At 37.9% G+C, this 22,045-nt stretch overlaps 1 protein-coding gene across 2 annotated transcripts; it reads right to left on the bottom strand.

The window, feature by feature from the left end:
* Positions 1-4,063: 4,063 nt before the first annotated feature.
* Positions 4,064-22,025, bottom strand: FANCB (FA complementation group B). 2 transcript variants are annotated; one of them, XM_005510776.3, is made up of 9 exons: positions 21,869-22,025; positions 19,554-20,596; positions 18,425-18,577; positions 17,817-17,909; positions 11,636-11,764; positions 10,607-10,770; positions 8,250-8,704; positions 7,370-7,607; positions 4,064-5,670 (listed from the first exon to the last, which is right to left on the bottom strand). In XM_005510776.3, the coding sequence occupies exons 2-9, from the start codon at positions 20,487-20,489 to the stop codon at positions 5,250-5,252; spliced, it is 2,589 nt and encodes an 862-aa protein (XP_005510833.2). In that variant the 5' UTR covers positions 20,490-20,596; positions 21,869-22,025; the 3' UTR covers positions 4,064-5,249. The 2 variants fall into 2 exon arrangements, with proteins under 2 accessions (XP_005510833.2, XP_021154496.2); XM_021298821.2 differs by lacking the exon at positions 21,869-22,025 and adding an exon at positions 21,489-21,626.
* Between the last annotated feature and the right edge of the window lie 20 nt (positions 22,026-22,045).

Below are 22,045 nucleotides of genomic sequence, written 5' to 3'. Positions count from 1 at the left end.
ATATCCAGATTATCTGATTTAGCAGTTAAATCTCTTAGAAGATAATATATACCTGTTTCCTACATGATAAAGTGAGACAAAGTTATTTTTTGCATTTCAAAAGTGATTGTCTTTTTGGTCTTCAGTGGGGCAGGAGGCGGAAGGGAAGCGTGAAGGGTCTCCAAATACAAGGTTGGTAGAGCCTGTGTGGAGGGAATAGGACAGACTGTACTGAAACAGACTCTCACCAACCATGAATTTTGGAAGTTTTTGGCAGCTTCTGCTTTTCCCCTCACACTCCAGAACATTTCAAAGGCAGGATCACAAAAGAAGACATCACATGTTCACTTCAAAATAAAACTGGGGCTGTGTGGAGAGGCAAGGGGGCAGGCACAGAGGCAGCACACGCTGTTTGGAAGGGCTTATTACAAAGCACTCACCTTTATACCTCTCTGCGCAGGTAAGGATCACAGCCGGGAAAATGATTCACCACCTCTCCATTTAGACAATAAGGAGGATTAGTTAACCTGAGACTGCTTTAATGACCTGTGGATCTGACCTAAATACCAGTTAAGCAACAGGGTTTTGTGAATGTAGGACTTCAGGCAGGAACTGGACTGGTACAGACCTGATGCTGTGGCAGTCTTTGCTGTAACCAAGTGGTTTATAAACATGCAGCTGCTGACTTGCACCTATGAATTATGAGTTTCTTGATGCATTGAAGGGGTAAGATTGCCACATATCAGAAACCTGAGGTCACAGAAAAGACCAAAGTAGTATCACCTGTTTAAAGCAACAATTAATGTGACTAAAGAGCAGTAATAAACCTCCTCACTCTTTTGCCTTTCCCCTGGGAGGATTTGGTACAGCTTTTCTCTTGGCTGGAAACTCTGACTACACACTGATCAAGATGATCACATTGTTTCGAGCCAGTGACATGCCTAGAGTTCAGAGAAGAAAGTACTGGAGAAAAACAAAACAAAACACAAAAGAAACTAAAAACAACAACAAAATTTTCACATCATTACACCTATTCACCTAATCCTTGCATCAACACTTACCTTCCAGTTGTTTAGAACTTCATCTCACCCAGGGAAGCAGAGAAAGGAGGCAAAAAATCTACCGCTATTTAGATTGCTGACCCTATAATCTTTGTTAATAGTCTCTAATGAATAACCCAGTCATGGATAAACATGCTGGCACTATTATTTTATCTTAGCAGAGTCAGCATGATTCAGAAGAGAGCAGTCATAAGACTGTCACAGTTCCCAGATTGTCAAAAGCTGTGGGAAAACAAAAATTAGCTGAAGCCTCACTCTCGTTACCATAAACAATGCAGCAGCCTGCTGGTTGATCTAAAATATATACATACACACACACTAACTTAAAAAGAAAATATTACTATCAAACAGAGACTGCTCTAGAGCAGACACGTTTCTCCTGACTGAGAATGACAGAGAAAATCACTATAATAAGTAATTTTATTTATTATACCAACTTGGCTGGAAAACCAGAGTTCTTTGACACACAATCCCTCTTATGGCCTTAAATCATGCTGACTTTAAAAGTGCTAAGACAGACACAAGAGTGCATTTAGGCCTGACAGCTCATCCTTCCTTTGCCAGACTCCCCTTTTGAAACATGTGGCAACAGCCATTGCAAGGTGCACATCCACACACTGATCACTGCCCTGCCGAGAGAACTGGAACCATTCTTAAAGATAATTGCCCTAAACCACTGACATCTGCTGTTTTTCAGAAATCAAGACTATGTTTTCTTGACCCTTTCAGGTCAAGACAAGCTGTCTCTGGACATAGTTTTACTATCTTGGCACACCTTCTATGTGAGTTTGTGTGAATGGGTTCTGTGGCTCTGTATGGGGGAATGGTTATCAGCAATCAGCAGGCTGAGAAGCTGAAGATTACAAGCTGAGAAGAAGATTACATGCTGAGAAGCAGCATGTGAAAGTCTCCCAGGAGACCCGTTGTGGTATTAAGCCCACCAGAACTGATAAATACAGGACACCAAGAGCCTGCTGATTGTGCACAAACTCATTACCTACAGCAGTATCAATCACTGGTTGCATAACTTGGATCATGTTAGCAGTTATTATACACAAACTACACAATTACATAGACACACCTGATAAATCAAAGGGTTCTTCAAGGGACTTTCTAAACAACCTATCTAGGAGCCAGAAGTTTCAGGAGTTGGGATTGGCCTCCCAACTATTGCTCCTCGGGGTTATTATGAGCATGCAAGTAAGTGAACGTGTTGTGTGAATAGTTATCTGCTATTATCAACAGCTTTATTAACAAAAAGCCTTCTGTTCATTGTGATCTGTATGTCTCGCAACTTGACCTGCTATCATGGAAAAAGGAATATACGGAATCAAGCATCCAACTATTTTAGGAGTTATTTCCTGGTAATACCAATCCCCAGTAACTAGCACTGCTGCTGCCACTAATCAATTTCATTTCTCAAATGATTTGCCCAAAAAAAGTACTTGCAGAACTCTATGCAAGAACTTACTTATGAGACTCACTTGAAATTCCAGAAAATGGGACTCAAACCGCTCACAACAGAAACACAGAGAACCAACCTAACCAGTTTTCCTAGTCTGTGCAATTTGGACTCTCCATTTGAACACCAGCATGTGCTGGGATTAATCATCACGACAGACCAAATAAACTGAAGGTTAACACCTCTAGTTGCTTATACATTTGAAAGGCAAGTTTAGGAAAGCACATACGTCCAAGCAAAATTCCTCTTGCTGCCACATGATAAGATTCCAGAAAGTCTCAACCTTTGCTCAAACTCACTCCATTTTTCCGTGATTCCTGGGCAGAAAAAACCCATATCAGCAGAAAGCTTTCAAGTACTTCCAGCAGACCTTTAGATTTTGGCACATTAAAGTATGTCCCATGCATATGCAAGAGACCTACCAATTGCATCACAACCACTGAAGGTTGTGCCATGTCATTATGCATTACTCATCAGTTCGAGAACTTATCCCAGGAATCTTAGAGCTGTTAGGAAAGTTTTTAATGAGATCACCTGATGATACACCAGCTAAGCATTCATGCCTCTGGAAAAACACCTTAGTAGGAACATGTTGGATGTGTTATTATTCTATACTATTAACTTCACTTTCACACTTCCGTGATTTCATTGCTTGCTTCTTATAAGCAACAAGTAACAACTCTATGGAATTAGAAACTGGCAACTCCTGTTCTCAGTAGTATCTTTTCACTTATTCTCAGGAGCTTCTTTTCATTTGTCCCACTCTAATAGTTCTACAAAGGGACGAGAACACAAGCGGAAGTTTATCTTTAAAGACAGACAGACACATGATGGTTAGTTACATGATGATATCAAGCTGCTACAGTAGTGCTAATAAAAATCAACTGCTGGACTGCTTACACTGCTTTGCATAAAATCCTTCAAGTGCCCTGAACTGAATAGTGGCTTTGTTGCTCTGAAAGTTTCTGCTCAGCTGGTTTATCAAGGTTTTGCCCTTCGCTGCAAGCCACAGGATTGCACTTTGAGATTTTTTGCTTCATTTAAGTGTTTATTATAATCAGGAAGTTTCTTCTGGAAATTCCTGTGATAACAGCTTGCCCAACCCTGACAATGAGGTCTTAAGCTTTGACCATGGGCTGAACAGAACTGCAGCTTAACAAATAAAGGTTTTTTTAACAATTCTTTCTCATCCAGTAAATATTGAGTTGCAAATACCCACGACAATTTCATAAGGCACTCTTGACATCCTAATGCCAAATTTCCTTCTACATAGCCAAAAAGCAGACATTTGATACTCTGAGTATCTCAAAAGTGAGACTAGGTCACTAAACTGGGTTGAACTTCTAAAGCAGAGGGTTTTCTCATTTACTGTTTTTCTAGATAGTGTTTTGCCTTTAGACGTGCATTGGTTTAGTCCTGTTGCCATTATGAGAAGATGCCTTGGACTGAAAACATCACCACTAATGCTTCTGGAGGACTTACATACTGAAGTTGAACTTTCTGATGAAAAAAAAAAAAAAGATATAGAATTATTCTGAAATGTCAGTGTTGAGTCAAGAAATATTTTCCATTCTTCCTGTTGAACTTTTATTGTCAGAGTACACGCTGCAGATGTTAACTATTAAAAATTTGTTTACAGGAAAACTGAAAAGCAAAATTTTGACAACATTGAAACACTAGGAATGTTTTGCTTACATAAAGCTGAGACAAAAGGAAGCAAAATATTGCAATTTGGGATTTTCTAAGCTTTCTGCCATTCACAAAACTGGTAGAAAAAATGATTAAAAAGTTACTGCCTCTGCAAGTAGCACCTGCAAGATCACAGGCACTTGTCTTCTTGGATGCATAGGTGGTATCTTGTTCAAACCAGAGAAGGGAAGAATAAGAAGCAAAGAATTGCCCATCATTTAAAATACTTGAGATAGGCCAAAACCACTGAGCAGTTTGTATCAGCAGACAATCACTTATGGGAACGCAGGGAACAAGCAAACAAATCTGACATTGAATCCAGGCTAACATCCAAGGAAGGACAGTTTCCTCTAGGATTTAGCAATGAGATCAGCTCTGCCACTAGATTCTGGGTAGGAACAGATCTCTCAGACCTGAAGGCATTTTATTATAGAGAGAATTTATGTGAGTTCTTGAAATTTTCTAAGAGGCTTGATCTGGTTCTCCAGCTCCAATAAATACTCCAAAATCTCTCAGATCCAAGGGCGGGCTCTAGAAGATAAGGCTACAAGGTACAATCAGAGTTTCCTTTCTCAAGTGGTATCATTAGAAGTTATTTAAAAGGCTTGATATATCTTGAAGATAAGCTATCTCTTCTTTGAATTTGTCTAATGCTATACTCAAGTTATGAATTAAAATTGGTTGCTTAACTTAGATCCTTTCTATAGCTGTCTTAAGATTTCCACAAAAAAGCTGAAGTTCTATCTGTGTAAACAGTCACCTTTCAAGTTTAATAGGACTATTTCTGATATAGTTCATTTGTAATTCAATAATGATGAATTTGGAAGAGGACTTACAAAAAAATAACTTAAAATATAACAAACCTATGACTCAGATATCTTTAATATCAATTTCTTGCCAAACCAGCTACAAGTCATCAACCAAACTACCAGTATTTATCTGCAGAAATAACCGAGCTATAGAATAAAAAGTAATATAAGTACCCATGAAAATATAAATATTATTTACTAGTATAATTTTAATAAAAATTTATTCAACATACATTTAGTTAATAGTCCCTAGGACTTGCTCAGTCTCCACACAATCATATCTGAACTGAGCTGAGCTTCTGCTATTTTCAAAGCAACTTGCTGGTAAATGGTACCATTCATTATTTGATTCATACTTAGCACACACTCTTCCCGTTCTTTCTGAAGCTTCTTTCTGAATTGCTGAACTCCCTCCTCACTGTCCAGTAGAGAAGCCACAGGGGCATCACTGATTTTCTTGCCAGGCTCATTCCTCCATGTGAAACTGTTTTCAGCTTTACTTTCTTCTGAGAAGAAAGAACTCCTCAAGGTGAGCATTTCTTTTTCCAAAGCCAGTGCTAACTGTTCAGTGAGCACACCTTTGCTTCCAGATCGCAGAAGTTTTACATCACAGCTTGGTGGGAGAACTCTAGTAAGGCTATGAAGGCACTGGAACAAGACGGTCAGATTTCTGTAAAATAAGATTATTATTGTTTAAGCTACATTTTATCTTCAAAATTCTGTAGTGGAAAATAAAACAAAGCAAAAATTATGCTGATTATGGTTTTAACTATTATACATACTGTATATAGAAGAGTAAGAAAGGGCTTTCTAATTATGTGCACACCAGCCACTGTACTTCCAAAGAACTAACACTACACAAGCTTCAGCAATATAAATATTCTATGTTAAAATCTATGTCTGTGAATAGGGTTACATGTGCATCACTTGCTTCTTTAAGAAGCAATACACTGTACTTGTTCTGAAACTGCTTGTTTTGTTTTCAGGGAATACTGTTTAATTTAATTGTCTTGATTTAATAGCACAATGGAAATGTGTTTTCAGGTCTACATTTAGGAGCTGAAAAAAATTCACTTATATTCATCATCACTATTAATAGGCATGTACAGCAGGCTATTAGGTGCCCCAGAGCTTGTCTTTTTTAAATGGTCACCGGTGGGGCATAGTTCCACTAGAAACAAACAAACAAATAAACAAACAAAACAACAACAAAAAACCAACCAACCAAAAACAACAATAACCAACCAACCAACCAAACAACATCAACAAAAAAAAACAACAAAACCAGACATTCAAAACTGTTAAGAAATCAAGATAAAATAGTGCTGGTCATCATCAGGGAACCTACTCCCCTGGACACCAGTGTAGCACATATGACACACTGACACAATCTTCATCTCAAGAGGAATGTAGAGTTTGTCTAAAATCTTATTTCTAGTGTTTTGCCAGATAAACTCCTCAGAAGATGTCTTCTGATTTAAAAAAAACCAACAAACAACTCAGGGAAAATAAAACCTCACACCAAAACCATAGAAAAGCCAATCCAAAAAACCCCATAAGCAGCTTTAAGTAGCTAATTTTCTCACACAGATCAGAAAGGTATGTTCCTTAAAGTGCTTCTCTTTCAATTTAATTACCTTAAATTCCACTACTTATAACACATACAGCTTATTTTGATTATGAAAGGCTGAGAAAAAGAATGGTCTGCAGTTCCCACCTGTCACAGAACTATCCTAGTTGGATAAATATCAATACAAAGATGGGAAAAAAGATACAGAAAATACAATCATAAACAATCATACAACCATAAACATGTAGCTCACAATTAATGCAAAATTGGACCAAAAATTGAATAGCCTGAAGTAATCTTTTCAAAAGGAACTGAAAGTGTTGAGGCTTAAAATTTTCTGATTGGTTTCCTAAACAAGTCAACTTTTTCTTCCCCCACTCTCTTTTTTTCTAACATCCCCTTAAGGACATACGTTTTTTTTTTAAATTAACACATGTTGAAGAAAAAAAAAAAAAAAAAAATCTATATTATACTAGGAATAATGTAGAAAAAATGAATATAAAATTACAATGCAGTGAAATGAATAACAGAAATAGTACCAAGCAGATATTAATGGAGACTAGACTTATTTGTAACTCAATGTTCTAGCACAGACAAAATTAAACAATGTAGTTCAGTTTCTGCCATAGTTCTAATTTGAAAATAATTCTGCCATTGCTGGGGGTTATCATATCATTGTATTGGAATCATAGTGGTTGTGATTTTTGCTCTCGTTTATGGTACCAGTAAGAAATAGCATAAAGATTAAAAAAATGTGTAAGCAAGATGTATATACTCCACAATTATTGAGCAAATTTACCTGCAAAATAATGTCAGAACTCCTTCAAATGGATTTTTCAGGGTCCAGTTAAAAACTGTACCATACACATTTCCTGCTTTATGACAGAATATATTGTCATGGCATTCCTTAAATGGTGTGCACTCCATTTCTCCCAGTAACCATGAATTTACTGGAGTCAATGTGCAGTCAGAAGACACAATCTGAAAGCAGAATCTGTTGGATACTACAAGGACAGAAAGTATATCTTCCATGGAACCTGTAAGAAGATATGGTAAAAAGTAAAAAAGTAAAAACTAAAAAATTCTTATATCTACTTGTATCAAGCAAAATAGCTGATTAACAGAGCCCCACTTATAGAACAAAAGCACTAAACATCACCTTGCCAAAAGAAGACTATTAGTCTCCTGTGATAGCAAGATGACATGGTGGCTTTAGCCAATGATACTAGCAGTAAAGGAAGAAATAGATTAAAACTAATCAATGGGACATTTTGCTACATATGCAGAAGCCTACTTGAAAATCAATTCAATCAAGAATATTAAAAGAAAGGAAAATAAATGACCTTAATAGACGCTTCAATTACTTTGGTATTATTTAAAAGGCAATACTATGTCAGAAAAAAAAATTATCTAATTAACAGTAAATATATTATAGAAAAATTGTAGGATTCAGCATACTGTATTCAGTCTTATCTTCAAAATTAACAAAACCTTACCTACAACTTAACATTTTTTTCCATTTTAAAAAACGTTCCATCTTTATTTCACAATAGATCTAAGCAGTTCATGTTCAAAAAGACAGGTATGATTACACTTTGAAAACTTAGCTCAGCATCACCTAGAATAAATGTGAGAATCAACCATATGTCTATTAATCTAAATTGTATCAGTCCATTTACCTGTACAATAACTATTATCCCTTAGCATCTTTACTGAATATTTTCCATTTGAAATATCTTCCAGACTTAAGCAAACTTTCCCACAGAGTACAGTGATCTCTTTGCGCTCCTGTAAATGACCATTCTGATGTTCTTGTTTCTTCGCATGTAGAAGAACTGTGCAACACACACGATGAAATGCCAACAATGGTGAAAGGCTGGTAACAGCAATGACTGTCTTTGCTCCATCCAGCTGAACCCTTGAACATCTCTTAGGGCACTCTTTTTTCAGATCATTCTTGCTATGCAAGTCCAATTTCATCTTTTTTGGAGGGGGCTCAATTTGACATGAGGAGACAGACAATGCTGAGAAGGCTTTGTTCAGCTTAATGATTTTATTCCGACACTCAAGAATTGGAGAAATCGAAGAGAAGTCTTGATTTAGCACTAAAGATAGGCTGACATCACTCAGTGACCTGTGAAAATTCATACAAGATGACTGTACTCTCAGTTTGTATTTTGCCTTCTGACAAATAACCAAAACTTTGCAGATGTGTAAAGACATTTAGAAGACCACAGATTCCAATATCATTTATAATTTACTTTTAAAGACTTTATTTTAATAAAACAATCCAGAAATTATCAATTCTGTCCTCTTTCTGATGTTCTATGTTGTTTTATATATATTCAAACAAAATTGAATGTCGAGAGTAAAATAAAAGGTTTAAAATACTATTACCTTAAACGCAGTAATTTCCTGAAATGTATGAAGTACTTTACTTATTCAACACAGAGTTCTTTCAATGAAATCCTAGTATTAGTATTTCAGATCCTCTCTTAAGGAATATTTTATTCTGTCAATCAATTCAGTCTCAAGATGCCACTATATCTGAAAGTTTTACGAATGTCTAATTTTCTTTATAGGGAAGCATCACCACTTCACAATGCATTCCAAACTATCACTGCAATCTTGCATTAGTAGGAAGCACAAAAATAATCATAAAGACTTACAGCGTTGAGGGTGAAGAGCAAGCAAGCCCTTTACCCCCAAAGCACAGGTCATTGTATATAGTACTGAACTGGAGCACAGAAGCCCTAGGTTCTGCTATTAGTCTACCAGCTAACATTTAACAAATTACTTCATTTTCACAGATCTTTTTTTCTACTGTAAAAATGAGGGAGAATGCAATATTGCTGCTTGTTTTTTTAAAAAAATTGTTCCAAATCTTCTGAGAATTTCTGAAGCTATACAGGAATTAGGTATTTAATTTAAAAAATAAAGTCATCACCATCAAAGTTAAAAGGATAATTACAGAAAAGGCAAAAAACATCTCTTGCCTCAGTAGCTCTTAACAGAGGCTGTCAGGAAGATGAGGTCAACCTTCTTGTAAAGTTATAGCAATCTGGCAGTTGACAAATAGTATATCCACAGCTCCAACAGAACGGCCAAAGGGCACAACAGGTCAGGTCCCTCACAGCCACTTGAGTGATTTTCAGTGGCATCAGTAGTCTAAGCTTACCCTAACACAGTCTCTGCTACACTGCTTGTGGGACTATAGGTCAAAAGGTAACTTCTGACACCACTGAAGTTTACATTACACAATGCACATGGTGAATTTATGTTCCATGTAATCCTGTATTTTTAAACTGTGTTCCAAAGCAGCTCCCTCCCTGTAAGGGCAAAATGACATATGTGGTGCTTACAACTAAAACTAAGCAATTCAAACGAACAGAATAAACAAATCATTTTAAAGACAATAAGAATAAGCAAATAATGTTGAAGATTTAAGCACTGTATTGCTGATTGTTCCACATAATTTACACAATACATAAGGTTAGTAAGTACCTTATTTGACTGGATATCTGACCATATTATAGTTCAATTCAAAAGCTGAATAATCATTAAGCTGATCAGGGAATTTTAAATGTTTTCTTCTACACTTCTTTAAGCAAATCACTCTTTAGGAATGGCAAGACATTAAGAGTAAGGCATTAGAAACTGTATACCTAAGACAGAGCCTCATCTACACCACATGCTGATGTCAGAATAGCTATGTCAACACAGACTATAAACAAAATAAGAACCATAATCTTTGTCAAAGAAAACTCCATTGTAAAAAACCTCCAGTAGTGATGTGGTTATACTGACACCACTGATTTTTGGCTGTACAATGTAGTTTTTTTGTACAGTGCTAGAGAGAGACAAGCAGCAGCAACAAGACTGACAAGACACACACTTGAAACACTTTATATAGAGATGTTCAAAATTAGACAGTTGAAAGCTCAAAACTCTGCTCTTGCTACTACAGAACTTAACCTGCAAATTCAGTTTCTATAAAACTACCCAATGAAATTATTAGATAAATGTATATACTTACAAGTAAAATGATTTGACTAGTTTTACTCCAACTACCAAGCTGTCACCCACCACACGCTGCCACAATTTCTCTACGAAGTGCTCTGGAACATTGGATGCCAATGATGCTTCTTTACTAAGAGAATGAGGATTTTCTACATCATCCCAGAGAGAGACAAGACCTTCCTTACAGAAAAATGGTTTTTAGATAAATTAAATGGAGTTATTAGTTCTTTTTATACTACATTACTTCATGTTCTACCACAAATTATTGCTGGAAGTTTTTTTTTAAGATACATAAAATGAAATGTATATAAATTAGTTTATTCTCTGTAATAGATTCATAAGATAGAATTGCATTTTCTTAAAACATACGATATCAGGAAAAACACAACTCATTCTCTTCTGGTAAACAACACATGTATACATCTTGAACTGTCATGCAATTAATTGTCCAAAGAAGATTTAAGGTACTAGAATTTGTTTTATATTACTGCATTAATTGCTCAAAATTTTGTCGTCTAAACCTGGTTGATTTGAAAGGAACCACATTAATTTAAAAGGACATCAACTCCAAGTAAATTAGGAGGCTTATTTTGAGCAACATATTAGGATAACGTTTTCCCAACCTCCATCACCTTTTCAGCCCACAGTTCACTCTGCCCCATTATAAAATCATTTTTTCTTACACAGATCTATGACAGCTCATTTTTTGTAACATGTTAGATCACAGACAGATATTCAATATCTAGGCAACTGTGCCAATTACAGTCCCCTACTGTTTGTTACTAAATCTTTGTTAGAGGTTACTCCTCCATAGAACTCAGTTGACAGGAGCTATTGTGCAACTCAGTTTCAAGTAGAAAACTAAATTTAGTCTCAGCTATGTACATTGGCAGGTTAAGGTAACGAATCAGACTTAAAAAGCAGATAAATGAGTTTTGATAGTGGCAAACCCTGATGGTGAAAGTAACAAGTGGTTGAGGGAAGCAACCTCTACAAATGGCTCAGCAGAATTCAGCAGTGATCTCTATTCTCTTCTGCATTTTACCTTTTCTGCAGGTGGTAGAATATGGGTTCTTCCTTCAACAAGATCTATTAATGCTTGGCAAGATTTGAGAATAACCCTCTTTTTAAGTCGTAAGTGCTGCTGTAGCTCTCTAACGCACTTCCAACCAGCCTGTAAAAGATAAAAATGATCATTAGACTATGCTCAGGTCTACTGCAAATAAGAACTGATACTGAAGATACCAAGACACTGGCTTAGGTTTCCATTTTTATGCAAGTATCACAAGTAAAGATGCTGGTATTCCTCAGGTAATGCTTCTAAAAAAAAAAAAAAAATGTTTAAGTCAAGATACTTTGCTGCTAAAATATGAATGTAAGAATCCTGGCCTCCCAATATTTAACCTAGATTTTAAGATAAACATCTAAGGTAAATTTTATCAAATTATGTAGATATTCAGCACTTTCATTATTGTTCCTACTTCATTTTTCTATCAGTTTTGATTTTTTCTCAATATTTGTATTAATTATAGGTCACATAAATATATTGAAGAGTTGACAGTTTTACAAACAGACATACACACATGCTACATCTCAGTTAAAAAAAAAAAAAAAGGAGCATGCCAGCACCAGCTTTAAGAAAGCTCCTCAAAAGCTGTTCTCTGGAAAGCAAGTTCCAAAGAAGTCCAATGCTGCCAAGGAGAGAACAAAATTCACCACTGGAATACGAAACAAACGTCCCTCCCCACCAAAAAAAAAAAACACAAAAAAACAAAAACAAACCCAAAGAACAGATCAGGATCAATCGTAGCCAATAGGGAAGCCTGAATAATAAGCACTTAATGTAAGCAAAGTGATGCCATATGCTCAAGCTGCAATGGCAAAAGGCTTTTTGAGCAAGCAGCGCTCATGATGATAAGTTCTGTAGAAAATTTTCTTTGCCACCTATCAAACCATGCATCATAAGTACCAGATTCCAAGCAATAATCTGGTGCCAAACTTGGGTCAGGAGAATAAAAAAAAGAGTTAAGAACAAAGATGGTTCTACACTACCTTCCTAATCAAGGTCATCAGAATATGAGACTATTATATATTCCCACTGGTGAGCAACTCCTGAATAAACAACTGAGAAACAGAAAGCAAATGGGAAGCACAGACTGAGAAGCAGCCAAAATGGCCAAAGACTCACTGATCTATGTGTTCTCAGGGATCAGGCTTTTACAAGCCCTTTTTCCTCAAAAGAGCAACACAAGAAAGAGACCTGAAATGTACCAAATGGCAAACCCAAGACTGGGTAGAGCCTCCCTGTCAGCTCTCTGGAACAAGTGACATGCACATCCTTTCTGCCATGTGCCAAAATTTGCTGTGCAACAAGCATCAGCAGAAGTCACAATCTTTGCACCATGAAACTAAGAAAATAAAACTAGATCCCCTTAAAACAGAAATTAAACATCAGCATAAAAACAAGGCAGTCCAGAGCCAAATACAATAGAGCTGTGAGTAAATCCAGCATGAACAGATGAATCACTGTCAAAAGCAAAGCAAATTAAGGCAGAGGCTTAGAAGTAAGTAGAACAGCCAAGTGCCTTGGCACATTGCAATTAAAGTTGCAGTATTCATAAATAAATACATTAATACCCATACATATAGTTCTGAAACTGCTGAGCCAAGAACTGCGGCACTTTTACAAAGGCAAAAAAAAATGGAGAGGAAGATTCTCAATCGATAAGACTAAAAAATATTAGGAAAAGCAAAGATAAAATGGAAAAAGTAGACAAAAAAGCCAGAGGAAAACATAATTCAGAGATCTGTAGGCTGAAGCTGCTCTTATGATAAATAATCGGTCCTATGTTTTTCGAGGGACTAAAATCCCTTATGAAAAAACATCAAAAAGAAAATGGGCCAATCTACAGCAACAGACAGAAAAAAAAAAATCTTAAACCAAAATAGTTATAAAAGTCATATATACAAAGCCTTTCTTAAATAGCCTTATACCCACCACCAAATTAGCATAATCACAATGAGAATAAAACAATTAGATGTTGCAGCATTTCAACAAATCAGCAGGAAGGATTAAAAAAATACCTGCCCCAAACCAGGCACATCAAGTCAAAGGAAACAAGTTAATTGTAGGTAAAAGAATTTGGCATTATAATCCTTACAAAACTGTTAAATGGGGAGGCAGAAGAGGCCAGTGGACACAAAAAGACAGTTTGGACTCATAGTATTTTTGTCATAACAGCCAACTAAAACTGTAAGTAAATGTGTAACCTCAGCTGTTGTCATGTAACTGCAGTACTGTGCCAAGGGAGGTCTTCTTCTGGAAATACTAAAACAAGCACTAAAGAAAAAAAAATCTTCAGAGAAAAGTCTGCATTCAGGCCCAAAGCATTGTACAGAATATAAACATAGAACAGTCCAAAAATGCAGACTGATACATTTTTCAATTTCACTACCTGCAAAATGCAACTTATACGTATTACAGCATATAACTTAAATGCAGCCTACTTATGTGCAGTGGCCCATAATTCAGCCCTGCTAAAGCTGTCACTTTGCTAGAAAACAGCTGGATGTATAGGAATAACAGGTAAGCAACAAAGGTATGAAAAAGGGCTGCACCTGCTATTTCATTTTGCCCTAAAACACAAGATCCCACAGAGATTGTCAAAAGAGGATTTGATGGCAAATTTCTAGAAGACCTGAGTTTTTATTGTAAAGAACATTTAATGAAGAACTGTTGTTTTTACATAACTGAAGACCTGGCACCTGACCCCAGCATGGGGGAAGGACCAAGAGACATTGGACTATGAATTCTTAATGTAATACACAGTCTCTTCCCAGAATATGTACTGACACCTGTATACATACCAATACCTGTATTGATAAGTTAACTTAGGGGGAAGTGTAGCCAGAGTACCAGGAATTCATATCTTAAATAGATTAATAAGGGGAAGGGTATTATGTGCATCGGGGTAGTCTGTAAACCGTGAAGTACCCAACCAATGGGGAACAGGGGAGGGAAACTGCAGCCAGGATTTTGGGGAGATATAAGGAGGGGCTTTTTGCCCTATTAGGTGTGCCTACCTTTAGGTAGAACACTTGGTCTTGCAAAATCGTTATTAAAATATGCTTTGCTGAGAGATCCTGCCTGGGCCTATTATATTTACAAAATAATTGTTTCCCGCATTATATAAATACCAAGAGGGACCACTTCAAGGCTAACTAACCTCTGGAAATTCCTAACCTACGCAGGATCCATGCACTACTACATCAAAACAATCACCCTTGAAATTTGATTATACATCAGATGACAAAAACCAGCAAGAGTACTTCACTGTTCAGGCAAATGTAGAATAATGGAGATCTCAACAATGATGCAACAGTAAAGTTAAAAAGAGCTATCTGCACCTACTTCCAAATTCATCAGTATAACAATTTCAAAGATTTTCCAGCATTAAAACATAGGAAGATTTTCAACTTGCTTAAAATGCTTGTGCTGGCATGTGGCTTTGAAAATAAGAGATCTAAAAGATCTTAAAATAAATTAATAAATTAAAAAACAGGTCTTATGAAGGATTCTGGGTCTGTAAGAAGACCTTTTTCAGCAGATGACACATGAAATATCCAGCCAGCTTGTTTCCAGCAGAACCAGTAAAATGTGCAAGAAAAACAGTTTTAAAATATATGACTACTCCAAATAATCCAGAAAAAGAAGAAAAAGCATTTGGAAGGAAGCTTGCACTTCTGCATATAAAAGCCAATAGGCAAACTGAAGAACTGTAAAAATCTAAGTTTGGAAGAGACCTCAAGGGGTCCCTGAATGAATCAAATTTCTACTTTTTTTTTTTCCTTCCAGGAAGGAAGAAAAACTATTGTCCAGTTTCCTCCAAACCACAGTTTTTATCTTTTGGAAGATGTATAATATCTCTTCAGACATTTCTTTTGTAATTAGAATCAGAAAAGTTTTTTCTTTTTTTCAGTCTTTTCCTAATGAGTCATAGTCTTTTATTTTAGTACTAAACTTTTGCCAGTTAATTGGCTGCCTTTTAAAGGCTGCCATAATACACTAGTTAAGTTTTTACTAATTCTGAAATGAAGGGAATAATTACTTCCTATCTTATACGTAAAGCAGTCTTAGCAAATTAACAACAGCCTCATATCATTGAGCCAACTTTAGATTCATGCTATCTCCTAAATCTCATTTTAACCAAGCAACAACACAATTACAAAAAAAACCCACCCCAACAAACAAAAAACTTCATATTTGGTCAATTGTAGAATCATAGAATCATTTTGATTGGAAGAGACCCTCAGGATCATTGAGTCCAATTATAACTGAACTCTGGCACTAAACCATCTCCCTAAGAACCTCATCTATATGCCATCTTTGAAACACCTACAGGAATGGTGACTCAACCAGTTCCCTGGGCAGCCTGTTCCAATGACCAACAACCCTTTCTGTGAAGAAATTTTTCCTAATATCCAATCTAAACCTCCCCTGGTGCAACCTGAGGCCATTTCCTCTTGTCCTATCACTTGCTACTTGGGAGAAAAGACCAACACCCTCCATGCTACAAACTCCTTTCAGGTAGTTGCAGAGAGTGATAAGGCCACAGCCTCCTTTTCTCCAGGCTAAACAGCCCCAGTTTCCTCATCTGCTCCTCATCAGGAGGATGAGGAGCAGATGCTCCAGACCCCTCACCAGCTTCATCGCCCTTCTCTCAACTCTCTCCAGCACCTCAATGTCTTTCTTGTAGTGAGTGGCCCAAAACTGAGCACAGGATTCAAGGTGCAGCCTCACCAGTGCTGAGTACAGGGGGACAATCACATCCCTAGTCCTGCTGGTCACACTATTTCTGACACAAGCCAGGATGCTGTTGGCCTTTTTGGCCACCTGGGCACACTGCTGGCTCATGTTCAGCCGGCTGTCAATCAACACCCCCAGATCCCTCTCTGCCAGGCAGCTTTCCAGCCACTCTTCCCCGAGTCTGTAACACTGCCTGGGGTTGTTGTGACCCAAGTGCAGGACCTGGCACTTGGCCTTGTTAAACCTCATACAAGTGGTTTCAGCCCAACGATTCATCTGGTCCACATCCCTCTGTATTGCCTTCCTATCCTTCAGCAGATAAACACTCCCACCCAACTTACTAAGGGTGCACTCAATCCCCTCATCCAGATAATTGATAAAGAGATTAGACAGAACTGGCCCCAATACTGAGCCCTGGGGAACACCACTCGTGACTGGCCACCAACTGGATTTGGCTCCGTTCACCACAGCTCTTTGGGCCCAGCCCTCCAGCCAGTTCTTTATCCACTGCAGAGTACACCTATCCAGATCGTGAACTGCCAGCTTCTTCAGGAGAGTGCTGTGGGATAGGATGTCAAAGGCCTTACTGAAGTCTAAGTACACAACACTCACAGCCTTTTGCTCATCCACTAAGTGGGTCACCTTGTCATAGAAGGAGATACCCATTTAGTATGGGCCTACACTCAATACTGCAAACAAACATCCCCGAAAGTAGTATGCTGGGAGTTTACTAACAGGATAAAAGGTAGAAAAAAAGGCAATTATATATTCCCACTGATTACTTGGACTCCAACAAGTTCCCCCCCAGCTTGTTTTATAAATAATGCTAATCAAAAGAAAACATTTTAGCTTTACCTACTCTGCAAAATTATGGTAACAGAACTGCTAGTAACAGGAGGAGAAACATCAACAGGTGGTGAAATGTTCATGTTCACTAATTTGGGCAAAAGTAAAAGCCAACTTAACTGAACTCCATGGAAAATGAAACAGACCATAACACTCTCCTTTATTTTCAAGATTAACTGCCACTCATCATCACTCACTAGGAACCTAGCATTATACTATCTCAAAATATATAATGTGGAGCACTAGAAGTCTACATTCTAATTTTATTAAATGGGTATTTAAATATCTATGAGTAAAATGACTTATGAAGCTTTGATGGAATGGCTTCCTCATTATCTCAAAATTTTAATGAAAATTGAATTAGACCCTTCCAATTACCCAAATGCATTCTAACAACTGAGAGAACGGAAGCACAGACTTCCACTGATTCAAGAATGGATACTTAATAATATTGTCTTCTCCCTGAACCACTTCTCCAATAAAACCAGTATCATTAACCTCATCCTATAGATAATGTAATGATACAGAAAAGTAATTTGGAGGAAATACAGAGGCAGAACTATTGGGTACAAACCTGTAATCTCGTTTCAAGGGCTTGAACAGTAAGTAAACCATTCTCTTGCAATCCTTCTGCAGCAGGAACACCATGTTTGTAATTAATACCACTCTAAAAAAAATTCAGACCAAAACAAAACCCTGAATTAATTAACAGGCTGAAAGTAAGGTGCAAGCTATTAGGTAGCATTTTAAAAATCTGTGGGAAAACAAAGGAAATCAGAAGAATCACAGTAAGCATTTTAAAAGAAAAATCTTCTGAAAGCAATTAGACATTGATAGTACCTAATGGAAAGACCCAATAATGAGAAGATAATTAACAACTACTATGTCCTTAATTAAGAGTTCTTAGCCAAAAGGTAAGCATTGTAGTAAATCTGTTACATATGCGAAGCATTTTCAACTGCATTATTTTAATTTCCCAAAAGAATGTCAATGCTATCAAGTAAGCAGAATAATCTCTTCAGATAACTTATGACTACAGTAGGGAATGTTGTATTCAAACTTCAGGGCATTTTACAGAACACATCTAATTTCACTTTGCACCAATAATTTAATGATTTCTTGAGGGTTTCTTAATTTAGTAAGCACAGACTGAGTAGCTAAGAAAAGACAAACTGAACTTACTGCATAGTCAACCCCTCCAAGATCTGTTATTTTGAATGCACTTAACACATCTGTATTGGAGTCATCCTTAAAAAGCAGGAGCAGTTGCTCACTTCCAGAGCCAATAAAATCATCCACCAAAACAGACTTCACTTTTTGCCATTTGGAAGCCACCTACAGTAGAAGAGGTTTAAATATACATATATATTTGAGTAAATCTTGGTTTTGAGATTTCACTTCCGTGAAGCTAGCTTTCGGTAAAGAGGCAGCCTATTCAGGTGCAGGAATACACTATTTAAAAAAGTTTCAAGCTCTCACTCCACCATTCAGAAACTATATAAATCTGGGGAAAATTACCATTTCTCTTTAAAGACGCCTTTCCAGAAGACAGGTGGCAGAGAAGATGACAACTTTTAAGTGTACTCAAACAGATGAATGTAAACGCTTTAATATTTATTTAGAACCAGTAATACTTGCAGATCAGTTAAGGACATGATACCTTTGATATTTGGAAATATCTTTGTTGTATTGCACACTTAAATATGTTTGAGAGGTAAAGACAAACTGTACAATAATGTTGATGACTAAATAAGACAAACTTTCATTTCCTGTATTATGTAAGTATTCTTGACAGAATGTTACAAAACTCTAGCAGTTAACTTTGTCTCTCCTGAATTTAGGAACCAAAAGCAATGCCTCTTGTCATTTCCATTAAAATGATACTTTTCGTTACTAGAAAGTAAGACTCAAAGGCTTTTAAATCCCATTGAGAAGTTTATGTTTTGCAATGATATCAGTAATGATATCAATTTCACTTCAACATAAATTATGTAGGCACACGCCTAACTATCTTACAACTTCCAAGTTCTCATACCATGAAAGCTTTAAATTAGCAACAGAAGCTTTGTGTAAAATTCATAAAAGGTATTATTAAATAACAGGATCCAGGGTTTATTTTCAGATATATAAACAGGTAACAAAAACAAAACAATCTCATACTTTAGGTAGGTTATTCTGACAGAAGCAACAATAGCAAAGAAAACCACTACAGAACTTAGAACATGTAGCTTTTCAAGTTGCAGGAGGTTCCAATTAGACAACATATACAAAAAAAGAGTAATAAAAGAGAGCTGTTTAAAGCCACAAATACCTGTAAGCTGTCTCTCCTCTGTATAACACATGTATTTCCGGAGGCAAACGACACAACAAACAGCAAATCATTGCTACTGGTTACAGCTGTTATTACTGAACATGGTTTCTCATAAGGAAGGTCACAAACACCTTTAGGGAGACCATCTTGGAACCAAATAAGCTGATTCTTGTTAGTTACGGCAACAAGTGATATTCGGAGCTGTTTTTTCAATATCTCATTCTTGCACACATAGACAGAAGATACCACTCTGCTGTAGGCATGAGGCATAAAGCAGGTGCCACTGAGAATTTTTTGTTTTTCAACTGCATATCCAAAGAACTCACTACCCCAGATGGCTCTGTCTGAAGTGGAAAACTTATCCTCATCTTCACTCTCTGGCAGGCAAGCAGTTCTTATCCCTAAGACGACAGTGCCTTCATTTTCAATTTCACCTGTCCACACAACAGAAGAAAGCTGAACAGGAGCACTTAAAACTGTGCAGGTAGTGGAAGAGATGTAGAACAGCTTGTTGGCATGCCTCCACAAGACTGAAGGGCCAGTAAACAGCCTGATGTCTTCTTTCAGCTCATAATCCAATTTAAAATGAAAGGACTGCTCAAATTGATTTGAGCTGTGAAGCAACAATAAAAGATATTTGACAATATTGTTCCGTTTTTTCTTTTTCATCAAAATGCAGGGAAGTATAATCCCTGTTCTGGAATCCGTTATGCAGCTACAACAAACTATTTCAGTTTTGAAGTGACTGGCACAAATGCTGAATACTCCAGAAGACTTTTGAGCAAACAACTTAGTGTGTCTGTTGAACGCCATTCTTCTGACACATAAGTTTATTGTTTTATCAGCTGCTCCCTCCACATGTTTTGTTTTTGACAGCTGAAATATAAGGACTTCACCATTGTAGGACAAGAATTGTTCTTGCTCACCTAGAAGCATCTTTATTTATCTTTATGTATATTCCTCTACAAGAAAACTGTATGCGTCTCCATTTTTGCAAGGATTAATTCTCTGCAGGTATTTTAACCTATGTGGACACTTTCCACCTACAAAAGTGAACAACAAAAAAATTATTTTGGGACTAGCTGAACTGATTGCTAAGAATAAGAAAAACTACAAATTGCAAGGTATTGACATAGACTAATTTGAGAATAAGAGACCAGTATGTGCTTTAATCTCACAGATTAACATGAAGTTAAACAACATTGTACTGAGAGATTTAAGCAACAGAAGCATTTCAGAAACATATTTTAGAGTTCATATAAAAAAGCATAAGTTCCCTGATCATCAACAGCCGCACGGCATAATGTAAACTGAAAGAAACCAAATCACACATACACTGTTCATGTGACTGAATTGCAGGTGTTAGCTCCACAAATACACTGAGTGGACTGGAAAGCAACAGTGCTTTGAATTCTCAAATTTAAGAACCTTCACTCAGGTCACAGAATGTTAGGGATTGGAAGGGACCTCGAATGATAGCCTAGTCCAATCCCCCTGCCAGAGCAGGAACACCTAGATGAGGTTACACAGGAAGGTGTCCAGGTGGGTTTTCAGTGTCTCCAGAGTAGGAGACTCCACAACCTCCCTGGGCAGCCTGTTCCAGGGCTCTGTCATCCCCACTGTGAAGAAGTTTCTTCTCAAATTTAAATGGAACCTCCTGTGTTCCATTTTATACCCATTGCCTCTTGTCCTATCATTGGTTGTCACTGAGAAGAGCCTGGCTCCATCCTTGTGACACTCACCCTTTATGTATGTATAAACATGAATGAGGTGCAGGCTTCATTAATAAATATAATTCATTCTCGGTTAAAAGTATAAAGCGCCTTAAAGGAGAAAGCTCTCTGAAAAAGAGTCAAATCATTTTGCCCCCAAGAAGACTCCCTCCCTCCCCCAAACAGGACCCTGGGGACCCAGAGTGAACCACAACCGCCTCACCAAGTTCCACTCAACTTTCGGGTACGAGACGATGGCCCCTTGCCTGGTTCAGTCACCCGGATTGGCAACCTCCTCCGGCCGGCTGAGGAGGCCCGGGCAGCTGAGGCTCCGCAGCACCGCACCCACGCAAACCCGCCAGCTCGGCCGGACCTCACCGCCTCCTTCCCCACGCCGTGCGGCTTCCATGGCGGCCGCGGCCCCCGAAGCTCTAAGGCGGCAGCGGGCCCCGGCCCGGCTTCCCGCCATGAAAGCCGTTGACAGCCATTAACGCCCTCCCCATCCGGCCCTGCAGGGGCGGCACAGGCCCGTGCAAGCTGCTGCGGAGACGGCCAGCCCGGAAAGGAACAGCGACCGTAAGCTCCGCACAGGCAAGGCCTTACCCGGCTCTCGAGGCCGCCTCACTCAGGCTTCGGGACAGGCGGGGGAGGGAAAGAAGCTCCGAAACTCCCGCCGCAGGGAGCATGACGGGAGGGGAAGCGAGGGACGGAGCCCGAACGTCGCCGGCACAGGGGCGGAGTCACGGACGAAGCCCCGGGAGGGGGGCGTGACCGGAGGGG

This window comes from Columba livia, chromosome 1, assembly GCF_036013475.1.
Source record: "Columba livia isolate bColLiv1 breed racing homer chromosome 1, bColLiv1.pat.W.v2, whole genome shotgun sequence".
NCBI lineage: Eukaryota > Metazoa > Chordata > Aves > Columbiformes > Columbidae > Columba > Columba livia.
This window is presented reverse-complemented; position numbering and strand designations above follow the sequence as displayed.

Coding starts and splice junctions, on each gene's coding strand:
- FANCB (XM_005510776.3), bottom strand. CDS start 20,489: ATGCTTCTAGGTGAGCAAGAACAATTCTTGTCCTACAATGGTGAAGTC. Junction 10,771..11,635: donor TTCTACCACCTGCAGAAAAG/GTAAAATGCAGA, acceptor TTTTTCTGTAAG/GAAGGTCTTGTCTCTCTCTG. Junction 7,608..8,249: donor GGATAATAGTTATTGTACAG/GTAAATGGACTG, acceptor ATCTTCTTACAG/GTTCCATGGAAGATATACTT.